Consider the following 18,769-nt stretch of genomic DNA (forward strand, 5'->3'; position numbering starts at 1 on the left):
AGGGGCCGCAAAGGTCAAATGTTGAAACTTAAATACACAGCTTTCAATTCAGATTGCCTCAACGAGGGGACAACAGGATACCTGATGTACACCAGAGAAAACCCATTCCTAGTAAAGAAATTCAAATTTGCCCAGAAGACAGTTGGCTCAGGAACAAGGCTGCCTAGGGAACAGATTAAGAGCGGGTACGCAACAAAAACCTTTCTGTTCAATCAAACCCTGACAGAAGCAAGTGGACTATTTCAGTTCGAAGAAACCAAAAATCTAATTGTGCCCAAGGGAAAAACAACAGGGAGGCTTACTCTGGTTATGGTCTAATCAAACATTTGCAGCCACAGGAGGTTTCTGGAACTGTGTTGCCTGGTCAGGTTCACAGGAATCAGTAGGGAATCCATGAGAACTCATGCTGCTCACACAGCCACCACAGACTTCTACAGGATATAATCATTACAGACACTGACTTAGAAGACATGCCTCACCAGGACCCTGACTTGATGATCAAGACAAAGGAAAGGAGAACAAAGACACTCCAAAAAGCCATGGGGCTCGCCACACATTTGATTTTTCTTTTTTCTTTTTCTTGTACAGTAACTAACAAGCAAGCAGCCTCTACGAATACTGCTAGTACAGCCCTGGGTCTGACACGTGCTGAGAAAAAGTAGATGCTAACCACTTGGCTCATGGCTTTTTTTTTTTTAAGTGATCAGAAATCTTGTTAAATTTGGTTTGCACAACATGAATAAATTTAATTAAAGAAGGCATCCAAGCTAAAAGGAATACACTAAAAAACCGGCCACAAACCAAGTAGATGCTGTATATCTAATGCAAGTCAAAACAATACAGGACATACCAGAGAAACACTCAGTTAGGACTGGGGAAAGATGGTATGCATTTGGAGGCACAGAGCTTAGAAAGATCAGTTCCATGGCTCCTACTTACATTTAATCAATTAAATAGTGACAACAGAAGGCCAGCTATTAATCACACAACGGAAGGATAAGAGGCAGTAATTCAGTGGTCTGAGGAGATGCTTGAAAAGGCCAAGTCAAAGGAAACCCAGAACTCACCTGCTTAACTGACCACATGCAGAAAATCAACTCAAGTCCATTCCAAAGCAGGGAAAAACAGAACTTCTGAATACAAGCAGGAAGTCTGGATAGCCCAGAAATCAGATGAGCAAATACCTGATTATCTGTACTATCTTGTAGTTCTAGAATATCTTTTCTGAAATAAAGGCACTGGAACCGATATCCAAGATTTAAAACACAGGTTGTCATAGACTTACTGTGACAACACAGTACTCCTGCTTTATTTTTGTTCTCTAATAATTTCTAATTTTCCATTTGCCCTTCTGACCACTGCTGAGCCTTGAGCCAACATTTCTGGGCTTATCATGGTGACTCCCAAGAGTTTTTCCCTGCATGGCAATATCTAGAAGACTTTACTACAGCTTAAATACTGTAAAAGACTTATAAATTCAATCTGCAAAAATTCTTTCTAGAGACAGAGCCCAATATAAATAGGTCTGTAGTCAATTAGTTAGCTACAAATAGCTGTACCTACAAATAGCTAGAAAAATCTGTAGTAGCTGTGTGGCAAAGTAGCTAGCTAATAAGGAAAGGTGGGCAGTGCTTGGAAGTTTGTGTGACTCAACCCATATTAAAAAGTTTTAGCTATTAAGGCTTTTGCAAATCTGGAATTGGAACAGACAGCTGTAAGGTGCTGGATAATCCTTATAATCAGAAAAGCATGTAGTGAAAAGGGAACTTCAGTTGCAAAATGTCTCTTCTAAAGCTGCAGTTTCAAAAGTAGTTTAAGTCAATCTAAGTGCAGGTCACCTAAATTGCAATACAAAGTCTGGAGTTCCTCCTCCATAGGCACTTATTTCAGAAATAAGGCATTCTAACGTGCAACTCACAAGTCTCTTCATTCGGGACATAAGCAATGAGGGTGCTCATGACCAGAGGCAGTACTGACATCAGGAGCAGCTCAGAAGAAAAGGAGCTGACTGGACCCCTATATATTGAGAATGCTGCTGTGCAAGTTAAGTTTATAACAATTATGACACTGATTAAATTCCTACCAAGACAATGGGACCAAATCTGTACCAACTATGTGACTCCTCACAAGCCCCAAACAGACTTTTGGATCCCACTATAATCTGTGGTGCACATCTGGAGGAAAAGGAAAGGACAAAGTCTGTGATGAGGGCAGAAAGAAGAGAAACAAATATTCTGATATGACATGCTGAAGGAGTGAAACGTTAACATTTTAATTTGTTAATTATCCTCTTTTGTGCTGTTGGAATGTGTCATTCTTTTTGAACTCCATCTGGGCAATGCCCAGAGCTGAAACTGAATGAGACCATTTATGCTTGGAAGCATTCATGACCAGCATAGAAAATGTCTTTTGCCTGAAAAACAGAACTGCTTAAAGTTGACTGCTAAGATAATTCAAAAGGAACATTTAAATGGCTAGTGGAACACCCAGAAATAGAGAGGCTACTGACCAATACAAGCACTAGCAAGGGCAGGCCTGATGAGATGCAAAACTTCTTGACTGAAATGGAGATGTGCAGGATAACTGGCCAGCAGACAGCCAGCAAGGTGAATCTGAGAGGGAGCACAGACTTGGGCATGGACCACACACAGAAAACAAGCCAGAAGTTTCTGAGAAGTCAAATGGTCTGATACTTATTACTGCCCTTGTCAGAGAAAAAAGTCTGTGTGACACCAAAAGTTGGTGACACTCAGCTATGTTTAATTTTCTCCTTACACCTAACAGAAACACATCAGGACCCAAAATAATAGCTATGTCTTTCAAGAAGGATTCCTGCCAATCCAGAGATACTTGGAGGACAGCAAGGGCTTGTGTACCTGGGAACTTAGTGTTTATCTCTGCAACACTTGCTCTGTATATATCCTTAAAGCAGCAGACCTACCAGCTCTTCAGCACCAGCTTTCTCACAATTCAGAAACTCCCAGCAACAGGTCCAAAACATCACAGAGGACAAGTCCCTTCAGAACACATGGCTGAGAAGAGACTGAAAAGATGTATCTTGCCTCTATGAGAGTGACATTGTTATTGCCACAGACATTCAGATGCTGAAGGGGCATGAAGGACAGGACACAAAGTGGAGGTTTGTTGGTAATAGGCCAGATAAGATTATTGTGTTGGCTGCATGCCTGTCACCAACATTTAAGAAAAAGGTGACTTGTGCTGGCACTGGACCCATTCCCTCCACAGGATGAGGAGAACAAAACTTATGCTTCTTTTCCAAAGCACCTTTAGCTATCAAACCCTCAAGCTGAACTAATCAGTACGCAGAGCCACAAGGTGGAAAACTACTTGTCCACAATGTCTGTCCTTTGAATCTAAAGGCATTTACCCTTTGCTGTGACAGCTCTAAACTGAAACTGCTGGCTATACAGATAGGATGCATTTGTACATAAGGCATTACTGAAGACTTAGGCAAAGACAATGCCACTCTCTTGAGGATAAGGAGTTGATCTCTCTAAATTTCTCTTTTGCCATATTCCCAGGTAAGTACCTGTGGGATCTGTAATGGAAATATCATCTCCAGGGTAATTTCTACAGTGCTTGGAGGACACCATTGTTCTACAGCCTAAAAATCCCTGTGCAAGGATTCAGTGCTCCAAATTGTCTCTTGGACATCAAACATTTTCAAAGCTATTAGCTCTGATGGGCTTTTGAATAAAGCTCAGGAAAGCCACTCACTTGGTATTTCTCAAAAGAAAAAGGTAGCTCTGACCTGGTAGAATAAAAATTACTGAGAAGGAGGAAGAAAGCCTACACAGTCCACATTTTCTGCAAGCAAGAAAATGAGATTTTATTTACTCCAAGATTCTGAGGTGTGTTCAATTTCAGCTTGAATTTCTACTGCATAAATTCAGCTTGGCTGAACAACGTCCCTATTAGAAACTGTCCAAAGCAATACAAGGCAATCCACACAATTATATTTGAACCTGAAGGTTCAAAGCTTTTGGTGAGGTGGGGTGGTTTTTTTAGCATATTTTTGCATGTGTAACCCACAAAGTTGTGTTTTTGGAGAAGTTAGAAAACAATATAAAAAAGCAATTAGATACAGTGCATGCACAGCTCCTTTCTGTTGCCAATTAATCAATGTATTTATTTAGCTCACTGGTTAAATTTCCTCTCACTACACAGCAGATAACTCCAGGTCTGTGTTTTCCATGATGCAAAGGGATTAGATGACAAGCAGAAGTCACTCACTAGAAGGACTTAAGGGCTTCAGTTCAGGGATTAATAACTCAGTTGCTTTTTCTCCAGATTTTAAAACCACTAATTTGTACTGCATCAACTGGTAATTTTATTTGCAGAACTATTTTTGTTTTAATAGGAATCTTAAAACTCTGCTCTTCCCAAAATGCCATTGCCTTGCCCTCTTGATAATACTCTCACATCTGAATTTTGGACTATATTTTATGAGGATTTCATGTTTGCTTAGCAAATTTCTCAAGAAACTGTACATTATACTACTACACTCTAGTTAAAGTACTAATTGACTTCTCCTAACTGGGCATATCAGTTGAGCAGTCCCCTCAGGAATTTACCACCACTGGAAGGCAGCTTGGGTGGAAGCTTTGGACCAAGTCTCTCTTCATCTTCAACACAGCCTCACATTTCAGAGAAGCTCTTGAAAATATGGAGTTCGTGTGTGTTTCATCACATACTAACACACCTTTAAGGTGAGATAAACCATAGAGGTCCATTCTCACCCCAGGTTAACACAATCATTTGATGCTGCATTTGCCTTGCTGAGAAATCAAGTGACAGAAGTTGAAAGCAGCCACATCTCTGCATTATTCTGCAGAGACTCTGATCTTACAGTTCTGGGAACCATTCACAACAAGTGGGAGTTTCAGAAAACTCTGCTATAATTTAACCTCAATGCTTCTATCCCGTTGGGCTGTATGAATAAAACCCAAAAGAGCAAGTCTGCAGCTTGAAAAATTTAGGTAATTTAAAGTTTTGGTGTTTGCTGTAAATCTACAGTAACTTGAACTGGCCTGACACTGCAAAGACTCAATTCCTTCCATATGCCTTTTAGAGGAATGACTTTTGACTGTTTGGTACATTTTTATAAATGGTAATAAGTAGAGCTGTTCACTTGGTTTACTGCTTCTAGATGACAACTGCCAGTTACAATCAACTGAGAGAAAACAGGAGGGCAGGGCTGACAACTGCCACAAGATGCATCATAACAGCAAATGATGGTTGTGCATTAGGAAAGCTGACATTGTTCTTCCTTCTCATCTCTCTAAAACACATCGAGGGCACTAATTAACAGGGTATCCCAGACACACAAAGGCTAGGAAGAAAGATGTCCCCAGTGCCCTGTTAAGGCCCAATCCCAAGATGACTACTGAGGCTTTAGGAGCCTGTTCAACTCTCCCAGTCACGAGTCTCCAACACTGATACTCAGAAAGAACTCAAAGATCACAAGAGCTGCAGAACTGAGAAAAGCAGAAAGGAAATACAGTGACCTACTTTATATTCTGCTATCACATGTTGAAAGATAGAATATCATAAAATGCCAGAAGAGGCACATGTAAAGAAATCCTCTCAAATGCATGTGCTGTCAGCAGTGTGATGGCACAGAGTCTCTTACAGAAGAAACAAGGGTAGGGAAAAACTCAAGTCAAGTACTGTGCCAGAACAACAATTTAATACCCAGAGAGAAAGGAACAGAGCAGGATCTATGCAGAGTAAGAGAAGCCTGCAATCTGAAATGCCACTCACCATTACTCTAGCAGGCATTAAAAACTCTTACAGGAAGAGGCATTTAGCATCAGAATGATCTGACCGCCTTTTCTAAGAGCCAAGTGGGAGTGAGGAGAGGTGTGATCTTAAATATTTTGTAGATATTTCTGCAGCATCTGTTCTTGACTTAGTATAAAGAGAAGAATCTGCAGAGTCGGTGAGCATTTGGGTACAACTATGTAAGATTACTGGAGACAAAATTAACCCTCCAGAGTCTGGATTCACCTTTTAAACCACAACCTTGTTGAGAGCTGGAAAATAAGGTCTTTTTTTTTGTGAGAATAAAGGTAGGTGACTTCTTTCAAAAGGGAATGCTATAAAAATAAAATCCTCCCCCTCTCCACATTTGACTTCTGAAATTTTTGCATGAGGATCAAACCAACTGACCATTTTTCTTTAAACATCTTAACCTGACCTTTTCTAAACTATTCACAGGAACAGCTCTCCCTAAAATAAGTAAGCTGAGGTCACACTGCATTATGATCACCCGTACAAAAAGGATGGCAGCTTCAGTGCACATTTCCCAACAGAACAGTTGCCTCCATCTTCAAACTATGTTTGACTCAGCTGAAATGTTTCTGTGTGAGGATGAGGGACCAGGCTATGTCTCAAGCTAACAATGCATCTGAGACAAGACCACAAGTTTCTGGTTCAAATAAACATCCAATTTCCTGATGAGTGCTTGGGACAGAAGTGGCCAGTGGTCCCAGTACAGAGTCCAACTTCCTTACGCTGAGATGTTTTCTGTGACATTAACTGCCCAGCCCTGGCATCCTAGTCCGAAACATTAACACAGTAAATAATGACAGATGCACTTTAGGACTCAGGCTGTCCCAAATACCATCCCTCTGGGCACTACTGAGGGTGGAAAGCTCAGCAAGAACTGGATGATGTGTGAAACTGTCATCAGCTGGAGAAATTAAATTCAAATCATGTTAATATTATCTCCTGAAAAAAAGCATGTCATGCTCAGGTGTCTGTGAATAAGGCTGGAATGAGGCATAAAAGGAAAGGCATCTTTTTTTGTTCTTCTGAGAAGGGGAGTTTAGCCCAGCAACAGACCTAAGTTTCCTTTCTATGCCTATAAAGCAACTTGTAGGTGGTACGGTAATTAAATAGGTCCATCACTTAAAATAGAAAAGCACTTTATAGCTGAGATGAGAACTAAGAGTCTGTAGTGAGATGGTCCCATCCAGTTTTTTTCAGGAGCATTAACAACAGGTTAGAAAATTCCCAGCAAAACTGCCTGGATGCAAAAAGCAAAACAGACAAAGTTCCACCATGATGACCTTGGCCTCCTCAAAAATCCACACTTCTGTTTCCAACAGCTGGAAGATTGCTCCTGTCCTAGGGCTTCAAGATGTTTAACAGAGAGTACTTCTTGCAAACAAAATGCAGCCTTAGGTGCCTACACTGTAGCTCACAGCTACCTTATTTAAGAAATTAAAGATACAAAATAAAACCCTGCAGATACTGTCACATGAAGCTCCACCTACATCCATGTTCTGTCTTACATCCTGTTACATTAAATCACTGATAAGCCTCAGGGTGACAGTAACAGTTCGCATTTCATGCAAGTTGGTCAGATGCCCGACTCCAGCAAACCACCAATATGACACAGCTAAGCAAAAGCTGGCATCTAGGTTTGGAGAGGGGTACACATATTTCTAGTGCAGAAGAGAACTGGAAAGGGAGACTCAGTCAATAGCCAACTGAGCACCCTTTAAACACTTGGCATGAGAACTGCTGGCAGAACGAGAGAAATCTCAGGTAAACTCTACGTGACTTCCATATTCCCTTATGGATGGATTCCTGCTGGGTTTGGAACATAATTTTCACAGAAACAGGAGAAGGCTGCACAGGACAATGCAATGTGTAAGTGAAAAGACTGGTGTCTCACTTACAAGAAGATCAATTGTTTGATTCACAGATGTTTCTGAAGAAATGTAGCCTGAGGGGAAATGACAGTGGTGCTCAGAGAAACAAATTCTCACTGTATCACCATGATACTTGTATTTCTGGCCTTGCACTGGTTTAAAGATGCTCATGAGGCTCCAGGGCACCCCACTTTGGTCTACCAAAGACTATGCAGACTTTCTCAAAGTCAAAGCACCACAAGAACAGTTAGCTGGCCACGTCACACCAGCTTGCTGACCAGCTCCCAGCCACTAAATCTCATTGCTAGAAAGACACAGTGTCCTCCTCTGTCATCACATTTCACTGCAAGCAGCTGTCACTGTCTCAGAGATGTAGTTTAGTGGGATTGGAGCTCGCTCACGCCATCGCAAGTGGGAGGACAAGCACTCACAAGAACTTCTCCACCTCTACAGCTTCTACATAGGGCCCTAACTCAGCATTTTCTGAGGAGTCAGAAGTCCAAGAGTCAGATTCCAACAGCATTCCGTCTGTGTTTTTACATCCAACTCAAAACCAAATGCAATCTGCTGAATTACAACTGCTGAGGAAAGTACACTTGTGAAAACAAGATGGGTTTGTGTATAAATAAGATTTAAGTACAATATTTTATTAGTGGGGTTCTGCACACAGACTTAGTGGCAAAGCTTCCAACTAGGATGCTAAGGCATACGGCAGGGGCTTAGTGGAAGCAATGTTACTAGATGTCAGGATGCAAGAAACTACCCCATTCTCTAAATGTTAAGGATGTATCAGGAGATTTTCCACACTTATTCTATTACTGCCAGAGGTCGTCCTAACCAACCTGTGTTTTCAAGGAAGAGGAAATGTTCCCAGTTTAAACTAACATTCATGCAACTGTGACACACCAGTTAACACTGATGCAAGTGATGGTTTCTGGGTCACATCAGCTTATTTCAGTAATCCCAGGCACTTTCAGACAACAGTCCAGGCCAATTAATCAGCTTCTTGTCTGGCAGGCTGGAATATCCTTCTCCCTGTTAGCAATTCTTGCTGCCAAGCAGTTTTTGGTGGAGAACATAAATCCACAGTTTGGGCAAAAATGAAAGGAACTCCTACAAACAGATGCTCAGGTGAAAGCAAACACAGGGCTATGAATTAATATCCTTCCACAGGTGTACACTAAAGACAGCTACAAGGCAGATGCTGCTGCTAAAACAGCATGTGCTGCCAGCAATACTTTGCTCCCCAGAAGCTTATTTCTGCCTTAGCTGAGCTATGAGGGAACCCAGGAACCCTCTAAGGCAGTGAAACTGATTTATAGCCCCTGGCACTTGGCTGATGCAGAACCATCTTCCCCAGATCCTTCTCCATAGACATTCATTCCCCTTTCTCTTGCTATCTTTGAAAGACCCATCTTAGCTCCCTAAGCAATCCCACTGCCTGCCTCAGATCTCCAATGAAGATAGGAAGAGTGACACACATCAGAGATGCCACCCTCTCCTCTATTAAAAGATTTGCCTTTGAGCACCCTACTGCAGACAAGAAATCTGAACTTACTGTCTTAACATCCAAATGCCAAGTGATAAGAGAGCCAAACCCCAAAATCTTTCAGCTGAGCAGCGCTCTGATCAGGTGTGGCACCTTTTGGATCAGCAGCATTTTACTCTCCTGCTCTGGAAGGAGTGGAGACTGCAAAGCTCAATTTGCTTCCTACTTTGAAATCACAGCGATGACCCAATTTGTCACTTTTGGGAAACAGCTGCAGCTCCAGCTAGAGGATGCAGAGGAGGAAGGCAGAAAAACATCATTTGTTACAGAAGGATACTACCAGAGAGACAGATGACTGGCAGTCTCTGAAGGCAGCAGTGTTACCCTAAAGAAGCCCCAGAATGAGCATGGCTGGCAGTCACTGCAAAGCCTGTGACTTTGCAGAGAGAAGAATCTGACTCCAGAACAGGTACTCACAGCTACCTTGCCATCTGTAACTGCCACAGCAAGCTACAACCTGTCTGCTTTTAGGGCTCCCAAGCAAACAGCTGACAGACTGTAAGGAAGCTTAGGGTGGAGCTCAGGACTAGAGCAACAAAGTACAGTGCTACAAATCCAGCTTTACAGAGGGTGATGAAAGAAGTTTGCTTGGTATCTATATGCATTATGCACCTGGCAACAGCCAGCATCTATTGTTCCCATTTCACAAGGGATTAAAGAACCTTCTCAATCTGAAGTTTTACAAAATGCAAATTAAATTGTGCATTCGCACAAGCCAGTTGCTGACAGCTCCTCCTTTAATCGTAGCTGTGCAAAGTTGTAATTTAATCTTTATAAAAGCAGACTGTTTTGATTGTTCTGTGGAGCTTTCCCTGCCCTATACAAGTGCTTAGCAGCCACGGCAATCCATAACATTGCTTTCCATTTCCACAGCAGCCTTCCCCAGCAGATCACACAGCCCTTCAAACACTCCCTGGTTCCACAAGGGCTCCACACCAGCTCCCCTCTCACGCAGGAGAACACAGAGCTCAAGGTTTGCTCAAGGCAGCATAGTGAAAGATAGGAAGGAGTTCAAATCCCAACCTGCAGTCCCTTCCTCTAGCCACCCACAGCCCCTTTTCCAAGATTACCTAAGTGTCCCATAGAAAACAAGTCTACCAGGCACCTGGGAAGTGTTTTGTAAAACAAATTCAGCAGGGGTATAAGACAAGCATTGGAACAAGAGCTACATCAGCCTGCCTCAACAGAATGGGCTAGAAACTTATTACAAAGCTAAATCTGTGTGCCTAATTCTGTTGTCTCTGTAGCCACAGCACAGAAACCTACCTATTTCCAGAAGACTTTACCCTGATGCAGCCAGCAGCAGCACTGGAAGACAGCTCTTAACAAGTTCCCAGCACTCAGTGGTCACCTACCCTAGAGCAGTTCTCAGGTCCTTATCAGTCCCTGTGGTACCAGCAACAGCCAGACAAGGATATGAAAACAGCCCTGAGAACAGAATTCGAGCCTTGCTTTGACGTGTAATGGACGTCCTTTGTTACCAGCTTGTACTTTGAGGCAATCCCTAATCTACCCAAGAGCACAGCTCACAGAAGTGGTAGGAAACAAGACATGTCTTAGCATTTGCAATGAGCAAAGGGTGGAAAGACTCCTCTGCTCCAGGGGAGAAGTCAAGGTCATCTAAGATCATGCTGCATCCAAGAGGCATAGAGCAGCTAAATGCCACTAGCAGCGACAGGCAGGGGGCCAGGGCACCTTTATGTCAAGCCTGAAAGAAGGGAATTGAAGGGTTTCTCCCATTGCTTACTGGGGTTTCTGGGACCGAATTAGGAAAAGGGTTCCATCTCTCTAGCAGTAGGTGTCTTTAAAAAACAAAGTCCTTCTTTTGTCCCTGTAAAGGCCTACCATACATTGTCCCCCTCCTCCGATGACACAGTTTATTGTATTCTGCATCTTGATAAAGGGCACTAAACAGCACAAAGTCACTGCTCCAAAGCTGACCTCCAGCTTAAAATCACCTTGCAGGAAAGCTGATCAGTCCTTGAAGCCTCTTCAGATCCATTCAGTCTGGCACACTGCATAAAGCAGTCTGAGGCATTTGTAAATTTCCAGAATATTTCTCTGGTAAATCAAATAAATAAAGATATCTAAACCAGAGGAACGTGTGGTCCCCCCTCATCAGCTAGGCAAACCAGCAATTTGCCAACTCCAGAATACTTTTGGTATAGATCCTCTTAAACCTGGGATTCCAATTTCATCTGGTGCTGCTGAGCTCCTTCTATTTGAACAATAAAATCTGTTTCAAGCCATTAATCATGAGTAGGTGTCTGTAATGAGACCATGAAACCATAGATCCCAGCCTTGTTTGCAAAGCTATGATGACTTTAAATTAGGGCTTTGCCTTGGTGACCCATTAGCTGGAGTTTCACATCCCTACTACTGGGTGCAACTTGGCACTAGCAAGCTTGATACTTTCTACCCCGAAGCTCACTGCTTTTCAGAAGTGAAGTAGCATTATGCCAAAAATATTTGAAAGTCTTTATGGAGCTCCCACAACACGTTATATTCATGTAAGAGATTAGGGGGATTTATTGTAGAAGTAGCTCTGATGGTACTCAGCATTTTAAATATGAACACATGCCAACAGGCCTTTAACTCTTAGTGCTAAGAAACAACAAAGCATTTGGTATCTGCCAGGGGTTTTGCTGCTAGTTATGGAAATGAGAAAAAGTTGGATAAACTGACACACCAATGGCTCAGAATTTGAGTATTTCAAGGCACCTAAAACCAACTGCATCCTTCTGTGACTTTCTGTGCAAGTCTCTGGTGGAGCCTCCTTGAGCTGCACTCTGGGTTAGTCCCTCAAAGCTCCACCAGGTAACATAAGGCCATGTCAATCTAGGGGGCAGGGAGGAGCATTCAACGTTTGAGGTACTATCTCAAGGAAAGGGAAATGGATTTGTGAGATTGCCTGACCAAACGGGATTGCAGCTACCTGAGTTACAAAGGTATCACAATATGGAACAACCCAAGTATTACACTCATTTGTCACAATTTCAAAGGCAATACAGTTGCCCTGTTTTTCCATCACAATCTGTTCTGGCTCCCAGCACTTTTCATCTGCAGTTACCAGACTGATACACACGTGTTCACAACAGTCTTTCACACTGAACATTATGCCACCTCCAAATAGAGGTACCTAGTATCCCTTCTGTGGCTGGGATGAAGGGCTTCTGTTAGAAAAAGCACATTTTAAGACCCTTAGAGCAGAAATCAAAGCAAGAAAAAGTGCCAAAGAGAAAATTATCCTAATGAGCAGTTTTGCCAACTGGCACATGACTTGCTTGACATGCAAGGTATCACAAGACATTCCTGCTCAGAGGAGATGTCACCAAAAGTACTGAGTTTCCCTCTTTAGCCTCTCCAGAATAATTATGCTATATCACTATCAGGCAGAAAGCTACCTTCTTACAAACAGCTGCTCCTTCACATCCAGAAAAGGCACATGTGAGACCCAGTCCAGATCATTCATGCTCTATGTTTCCAGTCTTTCTGTTTGCACTTGACCTTCTAGAGTAACTGTTGTGCTGTTGTTTTCCCACTACCTTGACCCTGTTTCTTGGCAACTGTTTCTGCCAGAAAACACTCTGGGAGCTTCTCATATCAGATATGGCACAGAGAAAGTCTGCTGCCAATATCTTAAGCACAAGGCAGTCCAGTCATCTGGAGAGTACAGATAAGCTTATGAATTCATTTCACAGAAAGCTATTCTGCCCTTTGACTTCCGAAAGGACTGAAACATCTTTGAAGACATGGGAATAATCACTCGCATGGAAGAGCTAAAACTGCATTGGCAGTTAATGGCCAATCCTATCTTTTTGACTGCAGCATCTTTCAGTTCCTTAAAGGACATGCAGGCAGGAGCCAAGAGTTTAGAGAGGGAGAACACCACAAAAACACAAACTAACACTGAAGTCATATTTAACAAACAAGCAAATGAGGGAAGATGCCAATAACTGACTAAGACATTTCCTGTTCCATGGAAGAACTATAGCAGGGTCAAAATAGCTAGCAACAAACAAGGACTGAGAGTTTGCTTTGACAAGCAGACTCTACAGAGTGGCACTGGCAAGGATCACAGGGTGTTGATAGACTGAGGTGGCTCATCATCAAATCCCTGGCATTCGTTTGCCCCCAAGAATCTCCCACTCTTTGCTCGAGAGAATATGGAAAGAAGAAGGTATTTTCCTAGTATTTCTGATCTGAACACTGGAACAACCCCACAACAGTCAAAGAAGTACCATGAAGTCTTGAAAATATACCAGCCTATAAGCACAGATCTGATATTCAAACTGTGGTTCCTGGAGATCTTTAGGGCTGAAGATGTACAGTGGTATTAACAGTTTATCCTTAAAACAATCCCATATACATAATTTTCTACAAATCCCCTCAGCATGTAATAATGTTAACATTAATGCTTATAAATAAAAAAGGAGAAAGCACTGAAATGACAGACCTAGAATAGTGAAAAACAGATATTAGTGATTAACAAGGTAATAAAGTTTTCAATAGGATTAGAAAAAGAGCAAAATCTCTTTCAGCTAATTACTTAGGTACTTTTAAGGATATTAAAAATACAAAATAAAAATAATAATAGCAAAAAATAATCTAACAAATGAGCAGGGTGCCAGAATATTCACGGAGCAGCATAGTAAGCTTGACAAAGGCTCAAGAAAGAGTCTGCAAACTGATTAGGTTCAAGTGAATTGGAATCAACTTGAAGCAGCTGGAAAATCTCCTTCATACAGGGCTATGTCAAAGCCAGGTCTGTCTGATTACAAGGAGATTCTCCAATACCACAAAGGAGTATAAGCAGCCATATGAGAACCTGGACAAGGCTAGTATCTGGGAAGGAAATCTTCATTAAAAGAAAACTTTGATCCTCAAAATTGTTAAAACAAATGCTCCCAGTAAAGAAATATCAGTCTCCTGAAACTACTGAAATAACTAAGAGAATGACCAGTCCCAAACGTATTATCTGTGCACAGCCACACAAGTTAAATGTCAGCATTAAATATTTCAATATGGTGTGTTTCAAAACCACAGGGCTATAAAAGAGAGTGGATTTTGTGCAGAAAGTATTTATGGAGAGTAGAGAAAAGGGCAATTAAGTGAACATACAGGTAAAAACGAAAGGTACAGCTGGAAGGAAGAAACAAGAGACACTACAGCAGCCAAAAGGCAATCTTGACCCTTCTACCCCATGCTGAACAGCTAATACAGAATGAAAACAACACATTCTGTTAACCCACAAAAGCCAGATCCTGGCCTGATCTCTGCCACCTTCCATTATCTCTCATGTAGTTAAAACGTGAGACAGCTGTGAGAGAGGGGAAACCACTGTCCAACACAGACCTGAGCTCACTGGCTAATTCAAAGTGAAAGCAAGAAGTCTCCATCCCTCTCCTCTTTGTGAAGTAAATTGCAGAGCACTGACTCAACACGCTCATCGAGACCACAGAGTCCCTCACCACAGTGACATCTCTGTTATTTCTCTGCAGTTCACCAGGGCCTATTATTGCCTTGCTTGGTTTAATGTTCTCGCTACATTGAGAGAAAGCATGAAAGGAGAAAAGAAAAAAGATAAATCCGTCTTTCAGCTTCCTAGTTATCTTCCTCAAAATGCTCCATGCATCAGCACTGATTTCATTATCTGCCTGCTGCTATAGATTTTATTTAAAGAATAACACAGAAAGAAGAAAGGATTTAATCTGACCTGCCTGAACTGCTGGGGGATGAATACTACACAGAGCTGACAATGAAAAGCTCATTTTCTTTCTCAGACTAAACTAAACACTATGCAAAATTCCTCTTCATCCAAGCCCCCAGTTTTAAATTGGGCTATTACAGGCTTTTCTTTTTTAGGGGTCTGGGTGGCTGCAATCAGTGTCTCATCAATGAATGAGGACTGATAACATGAACCATCACAAAGCATAGCTGTGAGTATAGTGATTCTCAGAGGCTGAACAATACAGAAAAACTGGGTACACTAAAACCAGTGTTCTTTTAGCCAGCTATATCAAGAAAAGCACAAAAAGCAGTGGGGTCCACATATTTTTTCCACTGCACTAATACAGCATTCCCCTTGAGACTTCAGGGTGTTGCATATTAAAGGATTACAATAAATGAAAAGCTTAGTAGGAAGCATGGAAGGGTATCAAGTAATGAGCAAAAATATAATCCAGAGAGAGAAATGAATCGCAGAGCAAGATGCTGTCAAGACTTTTTAGCAGACACAAGCACAGGATCCCATCTGCTGGAAAGAGCAATCTAAGACAACTCAAATGAGGTCTGGCCTTGACTGTGTACAGAATTTCTTCTCCAGAAGGCCCAGAGGTACTGGTGGGATGATCCCCCCAGCTCACAGGGAAGCTCTGTATTCTGTCCACCACAGGCTCCTGCAGTGTAAGTTACCTCTCCAAGAGCGATTAACATACAACCCAAATATTTTATTTGGGAAATAGATTATGTCTTCCCTTCCTGAGACCATGCACAGTACCCTGTTCTCAAAAAGCCACATTTACACATTTATGTACTACAAGCAAGACATGAAGAGAGCAAACAAAGTCAAATTAAGGAAGGAAAGTCTAACCCCTATCACCTTCTTTAATAAAACCCTTCTCTTTTCAAAATCTAAACCAATTTAATTAAATTATCCTAGAAAATTTCTACCAACTGTTGCCTGAGTTCTAATTCCCTGATCTCACAGAATATCAAGCTGAGCCCAACAGTTCTCCAATAATTAAACCTGCTGCCAAAAACTTCCTGCCCTTTTTTAAATGCCAGCATCCTCAAAGTCTCCAGCCACACTTGCTGACAATTTTCATCATTGTACCCAGACTTCTGCATTTTCTGGACCAAGTTGTCTGCATATGATTGTAAACTTGGCTAAAGCAAGGCTTATTTCTCTTCCTCTCATCCACACCTGAACAAGGAACACCAGAGTCCTGTCTTCACTCCTCATGTTGCTGCAACATCATCAGTCCCAGTGAGCACACGGTACTCCTAACCACCTATATTCCAGAGGTCAATATGGCAAAAAGTCAAAGCATGCCTGGCTTACCTGATCCTCGGAGAGCTGTGATATGTGATTGACCGCAGCATAAGACTCTATCTTCGGGTTGAAGTGATTGATGATGGCTCTGAAACAAAGGAGGGAAAAATTTGAGAGGTCTCAGAACAGCTTAGGGATGCAGCAGGAATTCCTTGTCAGCCAGAGTCAGTGCACATGGATCCACAGTCCTGCAAGAAGTAGTTCCTCCCTGACCACACTGTAGGGCTTGCTCTGCCCCAGGCACCCTCCCTGCTGAGGGGCCAATGCAGATGCAGTCTCAAGTTCACTGGAATTGCAAGCACAGGCACTGCCCGATGTGTCAGTGCATCTGTCCCAGCAGATACAGGGCTGTGCACACTGCCTTGCTGGGAACAGACTGCAAATCAGTGTTCCAGGGGAGGCACCTTGAACCTGGCCATCACTGCCCCATCCTGCCCAGGAACTGCACCTTCTCATCCCTTCCAAAATTGTTATCACCTGACATTTTGCTCTACCCAACCTTGTTACCTAATGTGTTGAAGCTGATGGCTTATTGCTTTGGATCTCCACTATGTTTAAAATGTTGTAGTTGGCTTCTACTTGTAGTCATCCATCACTGTCGCCATGACTTTCACTTCTTCTCATAATTACTTCAGTCCTCAGCCCCAATTCAGATCATTAGAGGTAAGTTATGGCAGTGTCCCAAACATGCCAGAAACACTAATCACTCCTACTTTATTGTCTCGTTTCTCCTACGGTTTACACCAACATACTCCCCCTTCCCTTCTAGGTGAATCTAGAGGCAGGTATGAGAAACCTAAAACTGAAAGTAGAATAATTGGGGGGAAAAAATAAAATTGAACTGCAGCAGGAGTATTTCCTCAGCCTCTCTTCTGCTTGTCAGGTGCAGCTGAGAAGACAAATATCAAGACAGTAAAGTCTCCCTAGGAATAGGGCTTGCAACTGGTCTAGTTGGGACATTACTCATGAGACCCACTGCCAAGGTAAATGCTCATGATGGGAACAGCTCGTCAGTGCTCAGCACAGATGTGCACTGACAGTGCCTGGAGAACACTTGCTTGGCCAAATTTCAGCACAGCAGCAGTCAGGGCTTTCACTCTCATATTTATCAGCTCAAAATTTCACTCCAGCTCTTTCTGCAGCTCTCCAACGGGTTTCCTCCTCCCCACAGCTCCCCCTGCAGTACTTTCTCCAGACCTCATAACAGCTAAGAGCTTGTGCCTGAGTCCAGGAATAAGTGATATTCAGTAGTGCAAATCAGAGCTTGTGGGAAGAAAAGCCTCCTCGAAGCATCCTTACCTCTTTAAACACACAGATAAACAGTGTGGGGGACACGGATGAGGGGAATAAGAGATGACTAAAAAACACCAACAAACCCAAACAATCTGCAGGTTTCCTGCAACATTTCCAGCTACACACCTCATCAACACATCACATGGAGTCCATGCACAGGGGCAGTCACTCCAGTGGCTGCTTCTACAGAAGCAGTGCATACTTGGTACAAGGAGGGTTCTGCAGTCTCACCAGCATTGGCAGTTACATCAGTAAAGGGAATTCAGCCCAGCCCCTTCCAGGCTGCCTGCACCCCTCGGGAGGAGGGCAAGCAAGCAGATAGATGTGCCCAAACTCTTCCCATTTCAACCTGACTAGAGTAGCAGCTACTGTGAGTCACAATCACACCTTCCATTACCCAGCCTCTCAACCACTGTGGCTTTTAAGTTGCATGTTTCATGTCCTGGCTACAGGACACACTACAAGCTATTGAAAGATAAAGGGAACACAGACTTGTAATAGCTTAACTTCTGGCTTGACAGAAGGTTTGGCAGCTCAGAGGGGTTCACTGCATTCACAGGGCTCAACATTTACCAGGGAACAGATTTAGCATTCATTTGTATCCACTGCTGTGAAGCTCTTCAACATGGGCCTCCTGCTCACAAGTCCCTGCTCAGATCTGAGTTAGTGGAGCGGCACCTGCAATTGCAGCTGGGATTCACCCAGGGAAAGGAAAATCAGCAACCAGCTGGCACTGCAGTAAGAATCAACAGACATTAAGGGAAGAGAAAGAATTCAAGTCTCCTTCGTCATTTCCCTAAAGTCAAATACATAACTCCTCAGCGACTAGAGGAAGTTCAGCCATTTAATTTAAGAGAATTCTTTCACTACAAAGAATTATTTCTCAACCTGATTTTCTGCAGAGCTGTTTTCCTCAACTTGCAGGCAGCCTGGGAAAGAGGAGTATGAAGAGCTTGGATTCAATCCTGCCTCTGTGTAGTCAGGTTCTTACTGCCCAGCATATGCTACTCAAGGCCAGGCTCTGCACGTGGCACAGCTCCTCCTCACACATCTGCTACAAGAAAATCCATCCCTACCCAGCTCAAGCTGCTGTGCAATAGCAGCAACTTTCTCTGTAAGACACTCTGATATGCTTCCACTATTCTTCCATCTCTCAAAATCCATCTTCTCTCTGGAGTATACTTTTAGGCA

At 42.6% G+C, this 18,769-nt stretch overlaps 1 protein-coding gene across 5 annotated transcripts in view; it reads right to left on the bottom strand.

Moving 5' to 3' along the window:
• Nucleotides 1-18,769, bottom strand: part of ARMH3 (armadillo like helical domain containing 3) — a 121,951-nt gene that overhangs the window by 16,524 nt on the left and 86,658 nt on the right. For all 5 annotated transcript variants that reach the window (XM_051617724.1, XM_051617721.1, XM_051617723.1 and 2 more), the window contains exon 24: nt 16,295-16,373. In XM_051617724.1, the coding sequence (XP_051473684.1) occupies nt 16,295-16,373 (79 nt within the window). The remainder of the gene's footprint in view (nt 1-16,294; nt 16,374-18,769) is intronic.

The sequence above is a fragment of the Apus apus genome, chromosome 4 (genome assembly GCF_020740795.1).
Source record: "Apus apus isolate bApuApu2 chromosome 4, bApuApu2.pri.cur, whole genome shotgun sequence".
Lineage (NCBI taxonomy): Eukaryota > Metazoa > Chordata > Aves > Apodiformes > Apodidae > Apus > Apus apus.